This window comes from Aythya ferina (assembly GCF_964211825.1).
Source record: "Aythya ferina genome assembly, chromosome: 4".
NCBI lineage: Eukaryota > Metazoa > Chordata > Aves > Anseriformes > Anatidae > Aythya > Aythya ferina.
In genome coordinates, this window is record NC_140300.1 from 7,039,099 (window position 1) to 7,062,865 (window position 23,767).

The window sequence follows — 23,767 nt, forward strand, 5'->3', positions numbered from 1 at the left end:
GCCCCCAGCAGCACCTCTGTTAGGGTGCATGGATGTGAAGGGCTGGGGGCAGCACTCCCAACCCACAAGCCCCGCTGTGGATCAGCACACTGCTGCCTGCAGCTCCCTTTGGGCTGAATTACCCAACTTCTGACTCAGCCAGGGGCTACGAGGGCAGTCTGCAGAGCAAAAATGTGCACGCAGTGGAAGATGATGACAATACCCTACAGTGCTGCTCCTCTCCTGGCCGCCTTCTGACTGCCCAGCACATCAGCCAGGTGGGATACAGAAGAACATCTTTCCTTGGTGTGGCCAGCTGCAGGCTCCTGCCTCCGAAAAGTTACCCAGGTCAACAGGAACACAGCAGGGAGAGCCTTGGAGAGTTGGATTTGCCATTCCTGCTGTCATCAGAAAGCAGCCGTGAGCTAATCACTACTGATAGCATTTTGGAGGGTAGAAGAGAGGCACAAACCCTCACGTGGCAGCAGCAACAGCCACCAGCCTGGCTTCCCAAGGCTCTGACACGAACAGAAAAGAAAGCAGAGCCCTCATCTGCCCTAAACCAGCACCCCTCTCGCCTATGGTTATGCTCGGCTCTGACCACCCGAAGCAGATGGGGGCCCACAACCTTTTTGCAACCTTTTCTGCAGCGTTCAGGCCCACACGTAGCACGCCAGGCTGTCCCCGCGTGGTTTCCCAGCCACAGACACTTCTCGTTTCTGCAGGTCACGTCCCAGCCGAGCACTGAAGGTGGCAAAAGCCACGCTTGCTTTAAAGGCAGAGAAATGGTTACGCGTGGATTAACGGCAGGGACCCGACAGATCCCGCTGGGTGCGTCTCTCACCGCTCCTATCGCGGGGTGTGCACGGCAAGGCCAGATGCAAGCTGAGAAACAACATTGGGGCTGCTCAGGATGTGAGGGTGCACATCCAGAAGTGAGGAATTGGGACCGCCAGGAGCCCGGAGCTGCGGCTCAAGCACAGTAAGGAGCTCGTCTGCTTCCTTCCTCACAGTGGGCTGGCATCAGAAATGCCCTGAAGGGATTGAAGGGAGAGGAGGGGGAACTGAGCTCGGGCACAGGGGGCCACAAGGGCCGCGCTCCTTCCATCCCAGCCCTCTGTAACTTCGTTGGTGCTGACACAACTTGCAGACAGTGACTTGGGCACGGGTAAGGGACGTCGTGTTTTAATACCGAATGCCTTCACATGGGATGGAAATGAGAGCTTTCTACTAAAAAGCCTCAATTTTACAACCACTCCGAACGACTGCCCCCTGCCCTACCATCTGCTCCTTCTGCTATCTGTAGAGAAGCCCCGCAGGCCGGCTGCACTGGCAGGTACACGGCAACGAAATCCCTCCAGAGCCCCCTGAGAACGGGAGGAAAAGATGAAAGTACAGAGATGAGCAATGATCGTCCGAAATGAACACCAAGATGAAACCCACGGCAGCATTAGGAGCGTTTAGTTCAAAGAAGAAAAAAAAATAATAACAATCAAACAATGTCAATTTTCAATTAGGCTGATTAGACACAAACTGGATAATTAGCAAATGGAATAGTAATACAGGAAGCGTAATATGTTTGAGATGAAATGAAAATATTTCACAGAAGTTAATTTATAATCATCTCCCTCAAAAATTAAATTCTTGCTCTACTACAGCAAACATAAGTATGTTCTGTTTTGCACATCAAAAAATAATTAACCTATCCATCTACCACACAGATGTTCCTTCTGGGTGATTTCCTTTTATCGGGCGTTCAGTTGTGCCTCGAGGGGTTTGCTCCCTGTCCTTGCTGAGGACTGTCTCAAACTCCTGGAGGAACCCGGCAGCTCTCTGGTCAGCTTCAAAAGCAATTCAAACTTTTGGGGGGTCATTCCAAGCAGCAAACTGAAGCAAACTCGGATGCTCTCGCATTCCCAAAGCACTGCTGAGCACGTTAATCACTGGGGAAGATGGGCTGAGGATTACCGGGTGCTGGAAGAGATCCGATGGGGACTGCAGCTCGGAGATCCCAGCACGCCCAACCACGAGCAGGGACTGCTGCGCTCCCCTACTCCTCCCGGAGAAACAGAGGGAGGGAGCAGCGGGTTACGGTTCTGGAAATGGGAAGTTTACATTTCTCTCTAATCAATGTTTGCTGTCTTTTCCTCCTAATCAATACAAAGGTTCAAATGAAGCGTCATCTTTGCTCCTATGGCAGTGGGGGAGAAAGAAATCCAAAAACACAGCTGGGAGCTTCCGTCTCCCGAGGCTGTAAATCCCTTTCCACGCTGTCTGGCAGTGAAGGAGTGTGCGGCAGAGGGACTAAGGCTAAAGGGCCATGTAGTACAACTCATATCCTCACCTTAAATTTTAGGACACGTATTAAACGTGTAACTCCATCTCCGCTCCCTCACTAAATAAATAATTACGGGGCCAGAAGGTTAGGGAGCCTCAGCTGAGGCTGCTATGCTGCTACGCTGCCAACTGCTCAGGGATTTGAAAGCTTGACACATGCTGGAGAGTATCACCTCATCAGTGCTCCCAGCTGGCCTGGGAGGCAAAAACCTGACTCTCGTGCTCTTAAACGCGGGTCTCCAGCACACACACGAGCCGCCAGCCTCCCCTGATACTTTGGAGAAACGCAGAGATGAGAAATTCACCGTGGGTAGGGGAAGACAAAATGGCAACGAGCGACTGTGGCCCCGAGTATTTGCATGGCTTTGAGTGTTGTGTTTCACGTCAGCAAATTACAGATCGCGTTGCTTCCCAGGCCTCTTCGCTCAAGACATTTAAATCCGTGCCTTTCCAGACACCTAGCGCCGTCCAAACTATTTTCTGGCAAAATAAGTCATTTATTTATTTATTTTCCCCAATTTTACGCCATTTACGTCAACGGATACCTTGGGGGTAACGTGGGTTTTGTCCCCAGAAAGGACCAGCCACCGAACCGGGGTCGATGTTCTTCCTTTGACGAAGAGGGATTGACTTCACCCTTCCCAACGCTGGTGAGCGCGCTCCTGTATCTGCTCGATAACACCTCCCCGGTCTCCAGCCCGGCCCTAATCTCTCGGATCACACTTTTGGCTAAGCGCTGTGACCACTCTGTTTACATTGTAAATAAAACTATAACTCTCCGGACCGGGGAGATTAGTAAATTGAGGCATCGCACGTTTTTAACAAAGAGCAGATGCCATTTATCTTTACGATACAGGAGGACGAGTCAAGAGCTAACCAAACTGACAACCGTCGGGACACTTGTCATTTGTTTTGCCACGCTATCAGGAGCTCGGCGGTATGATAAAGCATAATCCATCCCATGCACAGTATTTACGAGGACGAGGTTTTTACAAAGAGTTCATCGCGTGCTTGGGAGCTGTGCACTCTAACTACACATGACAACGCCGAGCTGAAAAATTCACAAGGGTGGTCGGAGCAGCTTCGATTCCAACAGCGTTTTCATTGACTACGGCGATTTAGGGAACTGGGACGACTTGGATCGCCGAGCCAGCCATAAAATACCGCATCGCTTGATGGAGAAACGCGGACTCTGCACTGGGGGCGGGGGCTGCTCCCAGCAGGACGGCGAAGACGCCACGCGCACTGCTCCCATTTACGCCCAAACACACACACACACACAAACTCCCTTGGCCTCGCTGACATTATTTCACATCTCTGACCAACGCGAGGGAAGGCTCAGCCCTCCAGCTGGCCTCTCCTGCCCCATCGAGGCATCGCAGCCACCTCACACCCACCTATTTCTCTCTCATTCACACTGGAAAACTGTCAGGGGGGGCCGTTTGCTTCATTTGGCTTTGAAATACACCGGAGAATTGCACGTGGGCAAAGTATTTGGTTACCAGCTCTCTCCCCGAATGCTTGACACGATAATAAACCAAAGAGGGTATTATTCGCCAAACGCCACGGCACTCAAACAGTGAAATCTGGCTGCCTTTGGGGGAGGAGGGGGGTCAATAAAGAGCGGCAGCACAAAATATACTAAAGTTAGCACTTTGGGCTGCTAATTTTACATGCCTGCTTGACTACCACACAGCTAAAAATAGATAAAACAGATATGAATATAGAACAAAGAGATGCGCTGGACAATTATCTCCCTCCTAGCATGGTCTACTTGATAATGAGCTTTTTAACCTTCTTTATTTACAAAGACAAAAAAAAAAAAAAATTAAAGCGCTGATTAATGAGCTTTCGACCCACGGCAGAAATTATTTACATACAAATTTTATTTTTCTTTGTGCTTTCTCGTTCCCTTCCTACGGGGACACAATGAGGAGATTCAAAACATTTTAATGGGGCGTCAGGCTCCTTGCCATGGGGCTGGAATGCTAAATAAGACTATTTACATCTCCTAAGACCCCGGAGAAGGAAATCGGCGCGATGCACTCGAAACGCACGCGTACACCGCAAATATCAGAGCTGATTTTAATTCACCGGGTAAAAAGTACACACTCGCTCGGGTTTATTAGGCCTCATTATTTTCAGCGGGGCTACGGGGATGATTATCTGGAGCCGCTCCGCCGTGGCCTAAAAGCAAACATTTCTTCCCGATAAGGACAGCAGTTATTAAAATATAGCGTGACGTCCAATTGTTTAATTTAGGTTACAACAGGTGAAATTTTGAAAGCCACCGCTGATAACCAGGTTTTTTTCTACGGTTACCCTGTCCTGCTCGGTGCTGTCGGTCAGAAGCTGACTTTTGAATTTACTGTTTAAGAGGGAAACAAAGCAGCAGAGCAGAGGGAAGGGTGCCTGCACGGTAAACAAGCCCGCTCTCCGCTTCATAGCCTTCCCCCAGCATCATTTGCTTACAAAACGGTAATGTTTATAAACAGGCTCGACATTGTCTTGGGTCTGCGAGAAGGAAAAAAAAAAAAAAAATCCCCCAGGAGTTCACACAATAAGGCACGGCCACCCCGCGCAGGGGCGTAGCTCCAACCTCGTCACCCCAAAACCCAGCAGCCAGCCGCAAGATGCCTTCGGCAGCGCCTCAACAGCGACAAAAAAATAAATAAAAAATACAAAAAGGGGAGAGGAAAAGGGAGGAGAAGAGACGCCCAGCGCCCGGAGGACAGCCTTACCTCTGGGCCACGCAACCCGCCTGCGGATTTCGGGCGACCGTGGCAGCGGGCAGGCCTCGAGCACTTTTTTTTTATTATTTTTTTTTTTCCAGGGGAAAAACGCCGCTCGGAAACTTCCTGTTTTGGGAAAGGGCCGCAGGGACGGGCGAGCACCAGGTCGGCGGAAAGCGGGGCCGTTCAGCCCGCTGCTGCTTTTATTTTTTTATTATTTTTTTTTAATTTTCCAAAGGATGAGTTCGAGCGGCGGGCAAGTTGTGAACCTTCCGTCTCTGCCCCCCACCCCGGTTTTAATTTGAGAGGGGGGAGATTAAGAAGGAAGGTAACGTTGGGAAGATAGGAAGATAAAGTTAGAAAGGTGAAATTTAAAAAAATAAGAAATGTAAAAAGATAGGAGGACGAAGTTAAAGAGAGGAAAAGATGAAAAGGATGAGAAGATGGAGTTAAGAGGATAAAAAGGTGAAATGAAAAGGATGGAAAGATGAAATTAAAAGGATAAAAACATGAAATGAAAGGGTAAAAACATGAAATTGAGAAGATAATAAAAATGAAAATAAAAAATAACTAAAATCAAGAAAGTTAAGGATCAAAAATATAAACTGAGATTTAAAAAAATGAATTAAGAAATAAAATTGAAGTTAAAAAAGGAACCGACTCCTGTGTTACTGCCGCCCCCCACCGCGGCCAGGCAAAGTTCCCAGCGGTGCTGCAGCCGCCGGGCCAGCCCCGCTCCCCGCACACCCCCCGATCCCGCTCCCAATCCGGATCCCAATCCCGATCCCAATCCCAATCCGGATCCCGGCAGGCCGGGACGAGGCGAGGCGAGCTCCTTACCCAGCGGCAAGCCCTTGTTCAGCAAGTGCGAACTTCCCATTGAAGCGCTGCGCCCGGGCGGGCGGCGGCAGCAGCGGCGGGGCGGAGGAGGAGGAGGAGGAGATGGAGGAAGAGGAGGGGAAGGAAGAAGCCGCGGGGGGGGCACGGCCGGGCCGGAGCCGGTGCCGGGGCTGGGGCTGGGCCGGGGGCAGGCGGGCGCCGCCGCGGCATATGGCGGCCGCTGCCTGGGCGCCCCTCGGCTCCGCCGCCTCGGCGCGCGCGCGCCCGCCCGCGCGCATGCCCGCCCGCGCCCGCGCGCACCGCCCGCCCCCCCCCCCCGCGCCCGCCGCGCGCACGCGCACGGCTTCGCCGCCTGCGAGCCGGCGGAGGCTGGAGGCTGGGTGGCTCCACACCGCCGCCGCCGCCGCCTCGATTTGGTGGTGCACAGAGGGTGGAGGGGATGGGGAGTGAGTGGGGCGGGCAGAGAGGGCGGTGGAGGGAAAGCTCTCGGTGCTGGTGGGGTTTGGGAACTTTTGTGGTGGTGGTGGGAGATTGGTGCTGGTGTTCGGCGTTAGTACTGCCTCCAGTATCAACACTGAGTGCAATGTTAATACATTATTTACCATTATTATTTAATATTATTACCACTGTGTCCAGCGTTAACGCTGTCTGACATCACCACAGCATTCAACCTTAACACTGCCTTCAATGCTAACACTGCATCCAACGTTAACACTGCATTCGATATTAACTGTGTTAATGCTCACTGCGACCCCCCAGATTTCCAAAACATCAGTCCTTCTCTCATTTTATTTTTTCTTCTGTGGTTTTTCCCCCTTCACAAGTGATTACAGACCACACACAACCTGCTTGTCCTGCCAGCCCCGCACTGCCTCACCCCAGGCCTGCTCGCTCACCCCACACAGGGCCATAGCACAAGCCTAAGTGATAACAGTTCCTTTTTTTTTTTTTTTTCACACAGTACTGGGAGAAAATTGTAAATGGACACAAAACAAAACACTTGACATGGTGCGCACTTAAGGTGATGGCGGGTGCTGCCTATAAGCACTGAGGCGCTGGAGAAAGGTGCCAGGGTCCCCTAGCACAGGGTCTGCTGGTTATCCCCAGCAATAGATGTGTCCTTCCCCGGCCCTGTGAAGTCAGAAACCCAGCACCTTGCTCCTGTCATCTGAAGCAGGATGGGGATAGAGACTGGGGTCAAGGCATGAAGTTAGTAGGGACGCCTGGCCCACCCATATACAAACACACCACACTCACTGCAGGCTTGTGGCTCATATCACCGGCCGCACAACCCGTGTGCCGCAGCATGGCAACACCTCAGCTCTCTGACAGAGCCAAGAGAACTTAAAACAGAGTTTTTTTGCCTCATTTTGGTCTTTAAGGGCAGACCCGGGGCTCCCCATACACTCATCTCACCCCCTAAGGCGCCTCACAACAAACAGGGCTCCCCTGCAATGTAACCTCATGAGTCACCCTATTCACTTCAGGAACGTATTATTAGCTATTAATTATTATTGACGGCTCATTTTAGGAAACTATTAGTAATTACTATTAATAACGGTTATTTATGGATCGTTCGGGAAAACATTAATAATTATTACTAATTTTCCTTGATCGGTCGTTTGATGAAATTACTGTTAATATTATCGATGGATCGTTCGATTGAATTATTATTAATAATTATTAACATTAATCGCCGGTGGTTCACTTCGGGAACTTCTTGCTCTCGGTTACCACCGCTGATGGCGGCGGGCCCCGCCCCGTCCCGCCCCGCCCCGCTCGCCACAGGGACCCCCGAGCCGCCAAAACGGCGGCGGCGGCGGCCGCCAACCAAAGAGTGCGCGGCGCCGCCCGCCTCAGGCGGGCTGGGCCCGGGGTGGGAGGGGGGGGGCTGGTTTTGGGGACCCCCCCTCTGTAAACTAAACCCCTTTTTTTTTTAGGAAACCCTGCTTTTAGCTTACAGATGGCCCTCGGCGACCCAAGCTGGGCTTTCCCTTTCGTCCTCCGCGTTACCCAGCGGGATGGGGAGGCGGCTCCCCTCCCAGGACGTGGTGGTGCAGCCCCTGACCGGCCTCCATCTCCTCACACCTCAGCACGGGCACCGACAAAAATCCCCTCAAACAGCCCCCGGTTCCTACACATCCCTAGGACAGCAGCTAGCCGAGTGCCTCATGTGGGGTTGACATGAATAAATTGGGCTCTAATCACTTTAAAGTGGCTAACCGCTTTATTTATTTATTATAGGTGTTAGCAAATACGGAAATGTCTACGTATCAAAGCTCTGGGGAGAAAATGGGGATATATTTATATATATATTATTTTTTTTTCTTCATTGCCATGTGGCAAAGTATCAGCAGGAGCAGGCGTTAGGGATAGAGCGCGCTCAGACGGCGAGCACGGTGTCTGCGAACAGCAATATGGACATGGAAGCATCTCGGGGGAAAAAAAATAAATTAATAGCGAAAATGAAAATTCTGAAAGGAAATCTGAGCTTTTTTTTTAATATAGAAACGTAAACAGACCCAGGCAATGAGACCATTTCCTCGGTGGGGTTAGGCGACTGGGCGAATGTTTAGTTCTGAAGTGGAGCTGCTGCTCCGAGGAGGGAGGGGAGTGTGGTACAAAATATTATGACAAGGGGAGTGCTCCAAGTGAGGATAAGTTGGCATGATGAACAGATGGAGTATTCAATAACAGGAGGTTATTAATACTGCAGTTTGGTATTCTCTACGCTACTTCATGAAGGGACTCATATGCTTGCTCTTTTTCTTTTCTGATTGTATGCAGGCTTAACAAATACGCAGGCTGTAGGTAATGACGTGCCTGCTCCCCTCCCTGGGCGCGCACGCATCACAAATTCATGGTTCCTGGGAAAACACCAAGGGCCGGACCCTCGGCTGATTGTAACCGGCCAACCGCGTTTCTTTCAATAGCAGCAAGCTGATTTGCACCTGCTAAAGGAGAGAGGTTATCTGACCCTGTCTCCCAAGTCGCAAGGTCTCTCCACCCTGCTCTCTGACAGCTGCCACAAGGCACCTGCTCTAGGGAGGGAGCTGGGAAGACTCTCAGGGTGGAAAAGAAAACAAAATAACTGAGGAGGGAATGAAGTTTAACTGCAGAACGCAATGCGATGCTGTTTCTGTGCAAGAAAATCAAGCTTGCTTTCACCCAGAGTTCGGGGCTTTCTTTTCCTTCTCCCCTAAGTGGCTTTCAGTGGCCTAGTTTTAGACCGAGTGTGAGAAAATCCAGGAGCAGACCAGCTGACTGCAGCCAGGCCTTTAGCTACCCCTATCCATTTTATTTCCTATGTCTTCAAGATCGCCTCTGGGTCACAAAACATTCGGTCCTCTTCACATCTCTTAGGCTATGATTTGTGCAGCTACAATATAAGGAAATATTCCCCAGAATGTAACAATTTCAAACCTTTTATGACATTTTGGCACTGATGTCACTATAACCTAAAAAAAAAAAAAAAAAACCACACACACAAAAAACACAGTAACATTACGCTGCTGAGTCTTCTCTGTTTTGCACCAAGAATTACGACATTTTTCAAAGCCCCCGAACTGTTTCCTGCCTTCTGAAGAGTCAGCTGGAGGCACACGTGCTGAAGAGTAAATACATTGCTTTAAGTGTATCTGTTAACAGCCATATGTATAATTTAAGTACAAGTTTTATTCCCCTCAGAATCTCTAATCAGGAGGGCATGACCTTGGGCTTTCACAAATTAGATACATTAGGGTAGGATATCTCTAGCAGATGTGACTTTGAAGATACTGAAAGAGGAAGTTTTACTGTTGTATCATCTAAGCATGAGCCAAGATACTTGCCGAATTCTTTTTAAAGTGAATAATGCGATTTGACAGTATTCCTACATCTAGATACTGCGATTGTGTACTTACAAATTTTCCTTATTTTGCCATAGGTGTGTGTGCTGGCTCGTTCATGCGTGTTTTTCCCTCATTATCAAACATGCAGCATTCATAGGAACGCCTGTTTTAACAGTTTGTAAAGCCATCATTTAAAACCTTTGTGCACTTTTTAATCAAAATCTAAGATTCTGTTTCAAAGGAATATCTTAGCTTTTGTCAATAGTAAATCTCGCAGATGCTATTAGGAGATCCTGAAGGGGATTTATGTCAGAAGAAAAGAATGGCTGAATAAAGCAGGCTCAACATTTCAACTTTATCCTAAAAATAGATCTTGAAAATGTGTAATCAAAATAAGTCAATGCAATTTATTTCAAATCTGGAAAGAAGACTTTGGATTTAAATGTTTCCTTCTTTCACTGAGATCCTGAAAAGCATTTGTTAATAAAAACACACACATACAGATCAGTCTACTTTCATTTTGCAACTGCATATTATAATTAGAGCTTTTTTTTTTTTTTTTTTAATGTATAACTTCCTCTGTGTAACTCCCCCACTTTACAAAGTTAATGCTTTCTGGTAGATGTGAAAGAGAAAGGCCATTTTGGAGAACCATTTTCAGCAGGTTCTGAGGGGAAAATGGAAAAAAGAGTAATTGACAAAAGGGAGACATTTAATCTTTAAGAAATGGTGGTCATCACAAGCATGAAATAAAATAGAGGACCTTCATCCACTGTAGAAAAGAAGGTTTACCAAAGGATCAAAGCAGTAGATTAAAGTTCCACTTAATGAACAAGAAGTTCAGCTGTGTCAAACATTCAAAGTCATTTCTGAAATGCCAAACGCGTACCGCTCCTTTCTCAAAATGGAATGGCTACACTAGCTCTATACTGGAAATAACAGCCACACAAAAGTGAAAAAGCTTGCAGTGTGCTGAATGAAAGGAAGAATAAATTCCCTTCAAACCAGTGAACACAAAAAAACCTCTCTCCTCTGATGTTATCTGTATTAAGTGACTAAGGGATTTTCTTCTTGATCTCACCCTCTTCATATAAGTGCTGAAACCACAAGAACCAGGGTGGAATTAAATCCTCTGCATTTTCTGGTTATCATGAAATAAGAAGTATCATTTTCCATCTAGTCAAGAGGAGTTAACAGAGCGTTTCCAGGAAGGTCTGCGTTCTGGCTGAAGAGAAAAAGAAGATAGAGATGAACAGCAGAAGAAACCTATCGAGAACCATTAGTGGATGTCAGCCATTGTCCATCTGTTCACAGTGGAAGCAGTCCAGACCTGAAGGAACAACTGCAACCTGCCCCATATGGCTCGCTCCCTTCTGCGCTGCCAGGGCTGCTTTGGGGATTTGACATTGTACGAGGTAAAGGAGAAGCAGCACAATCTGTGTTCCCAGGAACGAAGAGCCAATTAACATGAAAGAACAAACAGTGTTTGTAACCCAGGGGGAGGCTTTCTCCTTCTCACCTGTCTGAAATCTTGGAGCCCGTTCAAATTGTGTAAGTTGCAGAGACGCTGTGCTGAGGCTCCTCGTCCCAGGGAAGTCCTTAAAAAGCTAACCATGGCTACTAGCAAAATCCTGCAGGCTACCGAGAGCCCCTCAATCAGTGAGTGAGAGCACTAATCCAGCTGTCTCCAAAGGTGTTCCAACAGGCGCTTAGGAAGAATATATTACATGAAAAGTGCCATTAAAAATTTTAATACAACGTCCTTTCAACATAATGAACGAGAATAACAACATTCTGCATCTACTTGTACATAACTGGGTTGTAGCAAGCTACAGCTGAGCAGTAATTTGCTTCTTAAGTTTTAAATCTGTGGGCCTGGTCATGAAGCAAGGTGTTATTTTCTGTACGATGAAGGGCAGCAGGCTCAGACTCACACAGGGCAGTTCTGAAATCTGAGTTCCTCTTCCTAATGAAAAATAGATCCTCTTTGTGATGCTGTGCTCCGTACGCCAAGACGCAGCAAGTGAAGTGGCAGACAGACATACATATCAAAGCCAACTGCAGGGATCAAAAACCTGCAAGTTTGTCATACATTCAATAACCTGCTCGGTCATAGTCATTTCAAAGGTAATATGGAGAATAAATAACTCTCCAGTGGCCGAGCAGCACCAGCAGACGTCCTGAATGAACTTCTTGTCAGGGTACGTCTTCATTTTTGTTTCAGTCTTTGCTATAGCCACGAAACTCAGTGGATGCAGAAATTCAAATTCAGAAGGACAAGGACACGTCAATGCCGCTGCCACTTCCAGAAGACAGCAGAGAGATGCTCAGGAGTTTCATCTCTCTCTGCTCTAGTTCTGAAGCCATGAGCAGTTAACTAATGTTACTCCAAACCCGAGGCAATTTTCTGCTCAGAAGTGGGATTTACTATTTTGGGCCTGGCACGAGGCTAAAGCAGCAGCACTTGGCACCTTTAAAAATGCTGTGCACTCCTACCTGCTTGCACTGGCAGTAAGGTAATGGTCCCTGTGCTGTAATGGGATTTGCACTCCGGTAGGCTCTGCTGTCTCCTTAGTTCCCTCACAACACACTTAAGACCTTATTTTTGTAGAAGTTATAAAACTAGGAGCCAGAAAAAAAAAAAAAAGCTGTAGTTTGAGCAGAGGTAATTTTAAAGTTGCTAAACAATTACAGTCACACTTACAAACCCATTCATTAAGTGGCATAGAGAATATCATACTTCCGTGTTTGAAACGTAACAGAAAACTGAGGAATCCACCAAAAACTATTAAAAAGCGCATGAAATCAAAATAACATCTCACTAAGTTTTCATCTGAAGACTTGTCTCCCAAAGTAACGAAGAGGATAACACATCCGATAAACTAGGAAGGATGCTAAAGGATGCAAAAGCCAAAACTGTGTTAAATAAAGTGGCTTTGCTACCACGGGCCATGAACACAACCACGCGCGAGGATTGCAGACGTCTGTGACATTGAAGTGAACCCTTTTGCTTTGTCAAATTCACTTGGGATGACTACAAGTTATCAGTCTTGAATTTCATCCTCTTCCCGACTGAACACTGCCAGCTTTGTGCCCGTATGAAATACTGCACTGCCAGCACTCCGCTGTCACCCACCACTCAGATAAGAGATGGTTCATTAGTGAGCAAAAAGTGACCTCTAGTGAAGCATTGCTCCAGAGCCTGAAACACGCCGCAGCTCCCAGCAGCGCCTTCCCTTCCTCTGGCTGATCATGTCCATAAGCAATTAAAATCTGATAATACCACAATGTAAATCATCAGCATTTGTGCACAGACACCTTCAGTATTTGCACATCGAGCAGCAGCTGTAACCAGCAGCAGAAAACCCTTGGCTTGCCAAAAAAAAATGAAAAAATTTCTCTGAATGTAACAAAATCTACCCACGGATAACTATTAAAGAATTGAATGGGCTATGATGAAAAGTGTAAGCTCTAACTGGATCACATTTGACTCGCTTCAATTTCATTTTAAAAGTAGTATATCCAGCAATTTGTACTAAAATTAGAAAAACATCCTATTAAATAGGTAAAAGACAGTAGCAATCTCCACAAACAGCCCTTTGTACTCCAAGAAACCAGAAAAATTCGAATGGAGAAAACAGCAGCAAGTAAGAGACAGGCAGTGAAAATCAATTCCATAGTTACAACATATGGAACAATATAGGGGCAAGGCAATCCGTAACAGGGAACGGCTGATGGTTTTGGAACAGTAAAAAGAAACTAGCAAGATTTCGTAAGTAAAATGCATACCCCATTGGCCACGGAAACACATTTTATATGTGCTGTGTCTCCATACATCTAGCAGAAAACTAATATTTTTATACCCCTCCTAACGTGTATAGTTACCTAACAAAGATTTTTATTTGAACATACACATTTTTTTCTTTAACTAAACCAAAATACTGATTCTTGTGCAATATTTTTTTCACTTTCCCGTGCTGAAGATTTAAATCTCAACATCTGACAAGTAAGCTGCAAGAAATCCTTATCACTATGCGAGGCTTGAGATACGACTCGAATCCTAAAAGACATCAGTTGAGGTGGCAATTTACACAGTAATAAGGTAACCATGTACTTTGAAAAAGCTCCCTTTGTATTGCTGAATAATGCAAAGAGAGAAAATGCCTGTTTTCCTAACAAAAACATGACTTGATCATGCCACTTGTATTTGTATAATACACAACTTCAGCGTACGAGTTGATTCAGGTAGGTGATAATCAGTATCAACAGATTTAGCGCTATTTGAGTTTGCATTTATTGCCAAATACTGTGACTTACAGGCTAAGGCAGCGCTTCAGCACCACACATGATGGTATTACGTTAAGATCTATGGGTAAACTTGCCAAAAGCCTTCCCCCGTTACAAGAAGAAAATGCTGTAGAGGGACACAGCTCATGAAAGCGTTTGCCAACCCCTTGTCTTGGGAGTGGTTCGGCTCTTCCACGCGGCCAAAGGGTACCTGACAGCTCTTGTGTCCGATTTGTACCACAGCCCATCACAGCTGTGGTCCTACAAGGGTGTTTTTGGGAGCTCCACCACCTCACGGCGACTGCTATGGATTATGAAGCTGGTTACTGTCGGGCCAGGCAGGTGCAGGAAGGCTGCCGTGTGGACACACTGGCAGCGCTCACGGCTCATGATGACCCTAAAAAGCCCTCAAAGAGTTTATCCTGCTCTGCAAACAGAAGGCATTAAAATAAAGACAAGAACTTTCTATGGTAGTTTTACAAGGTAAGCCTCCGACAACAGAGGGCTACGCAGAACGGCACTGGGAACATTATGTCAGCTTCAGTTAATGCCACGTTGCTTATCTCACTCTTTTCAGTTTTTTTATTTCTTTTGTCGAGACAATTATTCAGCCTCTTAACGTATTCTGTCTTCTTTTTCATGAAGCAAGGTATCTAATATTCCTTTTGTGTAACGAATTATTACTTCTCACTACACTGACATGCCACGTGAACCTCCAGGTCACAAGAAACACATTTAACAATTAAAAATCGGCAACACCAATGCAATCAAAAAACCACAAGATTTTGCTTCATCACCTAATTCTAGGAAACATCTTATGGCATATAAACACACAAGCTGCTTTTCCCTTGCTCCAATTTCCCATGTTTTACTTGGGTCCTATCTATCCCTATGACCAGAAGAAGAGGTGCTGATCTTAGAATCAGCTTTTATTAATTTGCATTATTTTATGCATCTGAAGGAGTGATCACAGTACAGGCCTGTACATCACTGTGGGAAGAGGAAAGTTCAGCAGACGTAGACAAAAAGGGAAATACTACCACGTCTTTGCAAACAGATTGGGTTCTTAATTGAAATGATTTGATATGCCTTATGAGCAGTGCAAGACATAGCACAGATGCAGAAGTCACCTTGGAAAAATGTACTTTAAGTTAACTACTGGAGGCCAGAGAGAACTGAGCTGCAATAATAAATAAACGTCTATAGATAACATATAAATAATTAATCAATTTTTCCTGAAGGACCTGGAAATAAATGGGAATACTTTGTGTATGGCTGTACTGTGCTGATCTCTAAGTAACGTGGCTTCTGAGACCCATGACCCAGAAAGGTTAAAGTTGGTGTCTTTCCCAGAGGCTGCACCTACGTGATTAACATTACAGAGGCACCCACATCAGAGAACTATCACAAGAGAGGAATGAGCATAATTCATGTAGATAACAAATAGTCTAATGAAAAAAAAAAATAAATGAAACAACCCACACTACCTTGGTTCAATTAGAGTGCTTTGAATGCTTTCCCTTTCAAGCACCACAACTGTAAATTCAACACAGTATCAAGTGCTGAGCAGAAAAGGAGGAGTTTTTGTTTGCTGAGGTCTTACAATCGCAACCAGAGTTGTGTTCTCAGTCTATTCCTGGATCGCTCCTAACAAGAGATTTCCAATTGTCCTAAAATCTATGGATGTTTTGAGATGTAGACAGATGTCTGCGAGGCCATGGGCTGAGGTCATCAAACTCATCTCATTTGTGACCTAAGCCTAGTCTCTTGGCGGTCTTAAATAAAAAAAAAGGGGGGTGGGGAGGAGAGAGGGGAAAGACAGAGAGACACCAATGAAATTGTTTGCTAATTTACCTAGAAAACTGTTCTCGTTAATTTTTAATCTAATAAAACACTCACATTTTTGTAGCATATACATCCAACACAACGCACATTGAGTAGAAATACATCTGGCCATCTATCATTACTGCTCCTCGCAGTGCAATTTTTCTTTCTGGCACTATTAGAAGTCAACTGTCTATTATTTCCTGAACATCCAACCAAAGTTTTCAAGAACTCATCTTTAAATCTCATTTCAGAGACAGTTTCACTGTACTAAATGGGTGAAATGGCTTAAATTTATATATATTTTACATAAATCTTTATCACTGAACAGTTCAGTTTCTCAGCTCTTTAACCATCCAAGGAAAAAAGTGGCACGCTGACATCATTGCTACTGCTGAAGGGGAGATAAAATTGGGTCTCTCAAAGCTGGAGGCAAAATACTACAATGGATAACAAATATTCCTTGTGTATACATCACTGGCATGGCTGCCTCTGTTGGGCGCTGAGTGTATGTCGAGGGGCACAGAATGGACTCAGAAGAGATTTTTTTTGTTTGAATCAATTCATGTGCATACGCAGAGCTCAAACAAGCTTGTTTTACACTGCTACCTGCTCGCTGACCCCAGAGGTGCCTCCCTGCTTAAAAAAGCCATCAAACCTCCCAAAACACTACCAAGTATGCAAATATATATATATATATATATATATGTATATTCATTGCACGACAGTTTCCATTAAAAAAGGCAAAGATACAGTGACAGTAAATTTTCTGGATTTTTTCCCCTTTGGTGGCTTCAGGGCAGTCTGAATTTTTACATATAACCCATTGTTATGATCACCACTGTTACCGTTCTGCTCTTAGAGAAAAGAAAAAAAAAAAAAAAAAAAGAGAGAGTAAAGGAGAAAAAGGTTTTGTACAGGAGCATTAAGAGTTCCACTTGGCCTGTGGCAAATGGGGAAAATATGTCAATGTGAATTATTGTACTGTCTCCACGGATCAAGATTTCTCTTAGTGCTTTCAAAATTCCACTAACAGAAACAATTGCTAAGAGCATTTGCTACTTAGCCTGCTATGCTGGAATTGAATAAGACTGTAGGATCAACTAATGCTAAAATATTATCTTTTATATTGATTTTCTCCCCCTACTTTAACTGAGGAAAGAAACAGCTAAATAATTTTAGCCAGAAAGAACGACACATCACTCTCACAAGGACATTCAAAGAACGTAAATAATCAGGATAATTACAAAAACAGAATTTTGAGCAGCTCACACTACCGAGTATGTAAGAACATCACAGTATAATTTTACCTTTTTCTGATCCAAACAAGTTGTACTACATATTCCCCTTGGTACACACGGAGTTACGCTGCAGAACGCAATATGTCTTTTCTCCAGGAACCAGGAACACCCACACAGATGCATTAGAAAGAATAATTCTAATTTTGTGCAGCTCCGCATGCACGTTCATGTTCGAGCCAAACGCTAATAGAGATCCCATGTTCACTTCCTCTACTAGAATGCTACTCCATGAGTATTTATTAAAGGCTGGTTTGTATCTCTTTTGTAGTAGCAGATTATGCTCTCAATAAAGTACGACTGTAGAAACTGATGGGCCATTGTACAAACATCTATTTCCAAACTAGATCTGGCAAATGTAAGCGCAGAATGAGTGACTGGTGAAATCCGGACACTGCAAGCATGCACATCACTGATTATTTATACCAAATAGCAAATCCTTCTCATTAGTAATCATCTTGATTTTTATTCCTAAACACCCAACACCTAAGGTAACCATGAAGGCATGAGGTATTAGAGCTTTGCAGGATGTCCGAGTTAGCACTACACGGTGTTCTGGCCAAAAACTGAGTGCTATACAACACTGATAAAAACAAACACATATTAAAAGGATTAGGAGTCAGTTAGCTGACAGACCCTAGGACATATTTGTCAATTAAGAACTCTCTGAATAGAGATGTTTCTAATGGGTATCTGTCATCATCTTCACGAACAATGCAGACATGGAAAATCTTGGCCAAAATGACTGTGAACATCACAAAAACAGTAATAGTTGTCTGTAAAAAATAATAGCAACAGTCCAATCACACAGGCATTTTGGAACATGGATAAAGGAGGACTGCACCAACAAAATGTGCTTTGATAAAACCAAAATTTAAAGCTTTGCCATCAGAAAAGACTTCTGTCACACTGACAGAGTAGGGGACTGAAGCCCAAAAAGCGGTGATTCTGGGTGTGCTGCTCAACTCCAAGTTGCACACCAAGAGAGGAGGAGATCACGTTTCCCTTGAAATACTTAAATGCAAGTGGGGAGGGGGGGCAATTTTGCCATTGTGGATGGGATTACTAAGAAAAACAGTTAAACACTGCTGCCAGCTCTGGCATCCGTGGTTTGTATGTTGGAAAGGGTGCAAAAATAGAAATCAATGCTGGAGAAGAATGTCTTAAAGAACACACTGTATTCAGATTACCAAGAAAATAAAAAAAAAAAAAAAAGAAAGATACACGACTACCTTTGTAGAAAGAAATACCGGGCACCAAAAGACTGTGTTTTCTAGGTTGCTGTGGGTTTTTTGTTTGTTTTGGTGGGGGTTATTGACTACACTACCAAGGGTTATGTTGCTGTCTTCACCTGCTCCTGAGTACTTCAAAGGCGTTCAAGAAAGATCAACATCAGCCCAATAAAATCTTGGGGGCTGAGCTATATCAGGTGATAGACGCGATACAAAGGAGTTCAAGGTAACCTAGAAATTCCCTTCCAGCTCTGTGCCCTGCAGAGCTGCAGCTCCAAAAACTCACCACTAACTGTTGGCTATTGCTCTGCTCCCACCAGGCATGAAGAGAACGGATAATCTCAATCTTTCATTGGCATCACCTATCGATATAAATCTTACCCCGCTCCTGACGTCTATTAACAAGAAGCAATTATTACCGAGAAGTTCTGATGAAGAGGGATGTCTATACTATAGAGCATCGTGAAAGAAATAAACTTGAGAAGAGAGCCCACAGTGGCCCCTCTGAGAGCACCAGAGACCGTGGATCACCAGATTTCAACTGGAATTCTGCAAGAAGTCCCATGCAGAACCCACACCGCTGAACTCAACGACTTTTATCAAGAAATTAATAACAAGTTGGCTTTATTGGTATTAAATAACTCAAAGACTTGGGCTCTTATGCTGCCCAGTGCACAGCAACAGGGATGTTTGGAGCCTAGCAATGAACGAACTGTGCCAGGTCAGCCTTTAAGCACGGGTCTGCAATGACCTCAAGTTCATACTACCCAGGGCACATCGCTGGCAGAGGTGTTTCCAGTGACAGATGATGAGATGGCAATGCATACTGCTTACATACCAATGCTACTTGCCGTCCTGCTTGGGTTTAGCTCAGTTAGCACTTCCTTAAGCACCTCCTCTATCATGCACAGCAAGACTATTCTTGTATCTGACAAGTAGAACTGGATGCTGCCCATCAATTTTTGGTATTTAAGTCGCTGACATCTCAATTGATGACACAGCACAGTCCTTTCTGTTCGGTTTGCAAAATCATTGCGTAAGATGGAGCCTAGAGGAAATCTGTTGGCAAGTGCTTTTGTAAGGGTACCGAGGAGTCTCGTAACTGGGAGAAATTAGGTGGATTAAGGCACAAGCAAGGATTCAGGAAAAGTACAATCAATTCCCGACTTTGTCACCAGCCTCCCATCACCCTTGTCATCCTAATTCACTTCCCTTCTATGTATCCAGGTTCTTCATCTTTAAAATATGTATAGTATTCACTTATTAAACACTCAAGTTTGCTGTGAGAGCTAATCCATAAAATATTTAGACCTCCCATTACAACTGAGGTGTCACCCTCGATAGGTACATCAAATGAGACCAAGGACAGGTATACATTCAGCCCTGGTATAGACATTAGTCGCGTCAGCAATACGTCACTGTCCCAGTTTCAAAAGGGTATGCAAAACTTAGATTGTGTTACCCTTAAAGAAAAACCTTAAAGCACGACCTGTAAGAAGTCAGCTATATAGCCTGCAGCTCACACTTCTGCTCTGTCGCATGCACCAAGGTCTCCCAACATCCAATTAATTGAAGTTCCTACTGCCAGCAACAAACTACAATAGACATTTGCAGGCCTGTAAAATTATATTTGTGTTATTAAAACTACTGTGTTTGGGAAATATCACCTAGAGCAGCCTCAAACAGAGTCATGTGCACACTTTGATTTACTTCTTGGTATTGCCTACTAGTGCTGAACATTTTAATGTTACGTGAAAAGTGAAGTTAAGGAGAGAGGAGTGGTCCTTTGTAAGGTCCAGACAAGAAAATCCTGGCAGGTCCAGGTTAGGAAAAAACTTACTGTCATTCTAACACAAAAAAAAGCCGTATGATAAAAAGCCATTTGGGAAACAAAACCATAAAAATGATGACAGAATCCTGTTGGGTAAACCCTTGAAAGATCACCAAAACAGTCATGAATTAGTCATTCAGAGACACGAGTACGAAAAGTAGAAATTAAGACCAATAAAAATCATATTCATCTGTCAACGAAACATTTCCACAACCAAAGAAGTTGTTGTTGTTGGAATCAGAAAGGACTGCCAGTGCCAGTCTGGTTTATACATTTATTTTCTTAGTGATAGGTATATCTGTGTTGCATAAAAGAATTAGGGTGTGTAAGACAGGATTGCTTTCACAAGATGCAAACAACTGGCTACCTCAGCTCCTCGCTGTTAGCAGCCTGTGCAACCCCACTCCTATCACAACTGCGCTCCTTAATACCTCGTGGTGGCTCCTCCATCTGCCTGGATTCTCATCCTAAACTTTGGCTTCGTTCAGCGGAGAGGTTCATGAGTTTCTGCTCAAGTTGCTGATGTCCCATCGCCCGGCCTCGTGTGCACGGATCCTGGCACTCCAGTCCCGGCTCCCCATTACACCCCCAGCACTGTCGCTAATTGCAAAACAGCTTCTTGGAGAACAAAATCTTTTTCTGGAACCCATGAAGACAATGCACGCATAACTTGAGAACTGTAGGAATTACGGCACATGAAGTGAGTGTGAAATATGCATTGTTCCACAGTTTACACAATCGAATAAGCCTGAAAACAGCATTTTTCTGTACTTAATTTTCCAAATAAATTGGAATATTTCTTTTCTTTACAGACCAAGCCTTGATGTTATTGAAATCAATGACAGTTTGCCATTAAAGTGAAAGAGACCCCAATGTGCTAAGACTGAAGTTTCAAGTTAAACTTGTAACTCATTACTGCGCAAAATAACAATTAATGCAAGCTAATTTCTGCTTCCCAGAGCTCTAAATTATGAACATGAAACAAAGATCACTGTTATTCAGACAGTAGTTTTCAGGTGGTTACAATGAAAGACCAGAGGGATTCAATTAAGCATTTAATAAACTGTAGAGGACAGCACAGTTCAGTGTGCCAAAATAAACTTCAGCTCACAGCTGTATTAGAAACGTGAAAGATTTTCAGTAAAATAAATCCATATTTAATTAGCATGCTTGCTATAGCTGAAGAAATAACATATGCCATCACAAAGTAAATGTTTAAATCTGGACTGTACACTACCTTGGACGTTGCTTGTTTTACGTTTAACCATACCCAGAGTTTTTCCTGATTTTTAGAAAAACACGGATAGTAAAAGCCATCTTTTACTACCCTGTCTCCTTTAAACCACCCAACCCACTGCAGTTAGCCATAGGCAAGATGATAAGAAAACCAAACACCAGCTAAACAGGTATTTGTGGGACGAGAAGCCAAAGGAGCAGAAGGGCATCTGCATGAACACCCCACGGGGCAGCATACAAAGTTGAAGGGGCAATTTTTGCAGCTGAGGAACCCTTTCGAGGAAACCCTCTGAGCTCAAGCTGTTGACCTGCCCACTGATTTACCTCCTGCCTTCGTCCCAACTTTTCGCAAGCGTTAGCTAAGCAGGATCTTCCCTGAGCATTAAAAGGGCTTCCAAGAGGATGGCATTAGTAAGTTTATTGGGGGTGTAAAATCTTCATTGGCTTTGTCCTGAACTCCTTACTCTCCTTTAGCATAGGTAGAGTCAACACTAACACCTTCTCAGCAAAGACCCAAGTGCATATGATTCAGAAATACATCAAAACTTGGAAATCTGAAGTTATTGGCTATAGTCAAAAGCTACAGAACCAACCTAGTATCGTTGGATGCCTTCATCTGCTGATGCCAGATGAACAGGATCTTCTAATTCAATCGAGCCCTGCAACCCTCCACTTGCTGCCAGCCTCAGGGTAGAGCACACCCCACTGAGCCCCATCAGAGACAAGTTCCAGGTCCTTAACGCTGCTCTTGCACTGGCAGGAACCTCTTCTTGCCCTTGACATCCCTTTCAAGTCTCAACTTGAGCTTGGATTTTCCTCACACCATCCCTGCGTGCCAGGGCAGGATTTCCAAATTCCTACTTTGCAGCCTCTCCCTTCTTCCACCCATACGTTGCCCTTTTGCACCGGCGCAGCTCAGCCCCTGCTGATACATCTGCTCATCCTCCCCAGCCATCCTCCAGGAGGTTGCTGTCCTCAGGGTGCTGCCAGCTCCTTGGGACACCAATGCAGCCTCCCATGGGACCCCACCCACCTACCAGCTTCCCAAATCTTTGCCCTAAGTTTCATTGCTACCTCCCCATTACGTCCTCCCATTTCCAAGCTCACCGGAGGCTGCAGGATGACTCCTTCGCAGTTCCAATTTACATGAATTGTTTTCCGAGCAATGCAGCCTCATTGCTTGCTTCCATGTTTCATTCAGGAAAAAGTTTTTTTTTTTTTTCTTTTTAAACAAAACCTAACTTAAGAAACATTACGATCTATTATAGGACTTAGATGACAGCTCAGTAGCATCTAAAGCCCTACTGGGAGTGAAATTACAGCTCATATGATAAGCACGGCTTCTACAATTTAATTCAACCGTTGCCTAAGACTCTCCTTCAGTTCTCATCTGTGCTAAACAATACGAGCAATGGTATGACTGTTCAGAAAGAAATATCCATTTAGTTATTTTTAGGTGAAGAAAACGCAACTTGAGCAATTAAAAAAAATAGCCAATACCCCAATTACCCTCTTCTGGCAGCCACACAAGTATCATCCCTTGGTATAGTCTGTAAACGTGGTTATAGACCAAGTTGTATAAATGGCATTTTAGTAGTAGATACACAAGCACGGCTAAGTAAATACATCACACTTAAAATTCAACGATGGAGCTTTTTTCTTTCTTGCATTCATCACTACTGAAAAGAGAGCACAGGGTTGTGTTTTTCTGTGTATTTTGCTTTTTTTTAATATATAAATAGTAATCCGCCTTCAGGTGATCTAAGTGCAAACCTCATAATTTAAATATGCCTCAATCTGCTAAATGTTCCTATCAAAGGAAGATAATTTGAAACTCCACCAAGTATAACTGATGACAAACTGATTTTTGTTTTACTACAGAGTTTGCTTGGGTTAAATAAAATTCTAATAGCTTTCATATTTTATTTAATAGCAAATAAACGACACTAGAGATGAAAAATGTGGCCAGATTATCAAATATTTGTTCATAAATAATACATGGAAATACTACTATACTGATGACAGTTATTAAATTGATGGCCTTTTCATTCCTAATCACTAATTTCAGATCATTTTTTAAAAGTACATTTCATGTAAGTGTTTTTGATACTCATTACCTCAAACCACCCGGACCAAATCACGGGAGTGATTTTCTGGCATAAATCACTGAATTGAGTAGGGGGGAAAAAAAAAAAAAACAAAAAAAAAAAAAACAAATGGCAACACGCCAAGGCGCTTTTGAACCTGAAATCAGCATACCTGCAGTTTTTAACAACGTTGACTTATTCCGATTTCTTTCTGTGTGAAGACATCGCAAGTGGCACGGTGATGTAGGAGCTTG

At 44.5% G+C, this 23,767-nt stretch overlaps 1 protein-coding gene across 13 annotated transcripts in view; it reads right to left on the bottom strand.

The window, feature by feature from the left end:
- Positions 1–23,767, bottom strand: part of CTBP1 (C-terminal binding protein 1) — a 228,920-nt gene that overhangs the window by 61,021 nt on the left and 144,132 nt on the right. Inside the window, exon 1 of one of the 13 annotated variants that reach the window (XM_084517289.1) lies at positions 5,889–6,155. The exons of 8 other annotated variants lie outside the window; for them this stretch is intronic. In XM_084517289.1, coding sequence (XP_084373415.1) covers positions 5,889–5,928 — 40 coding nt within the window. In that variant the 5' untranslated portion in view covers positions 5,929–6,155. Of the gene's footprint in view, positions 1–5,057; positions 5,126–5,888; positions 6,156–23,767 lie in introns of those variants that run through there. 4 more of the 13 variants (XM_084517282.1, XM_084517288.1, XM_084517291.1 and 1 more) reach the window with 4 other exon arrangements.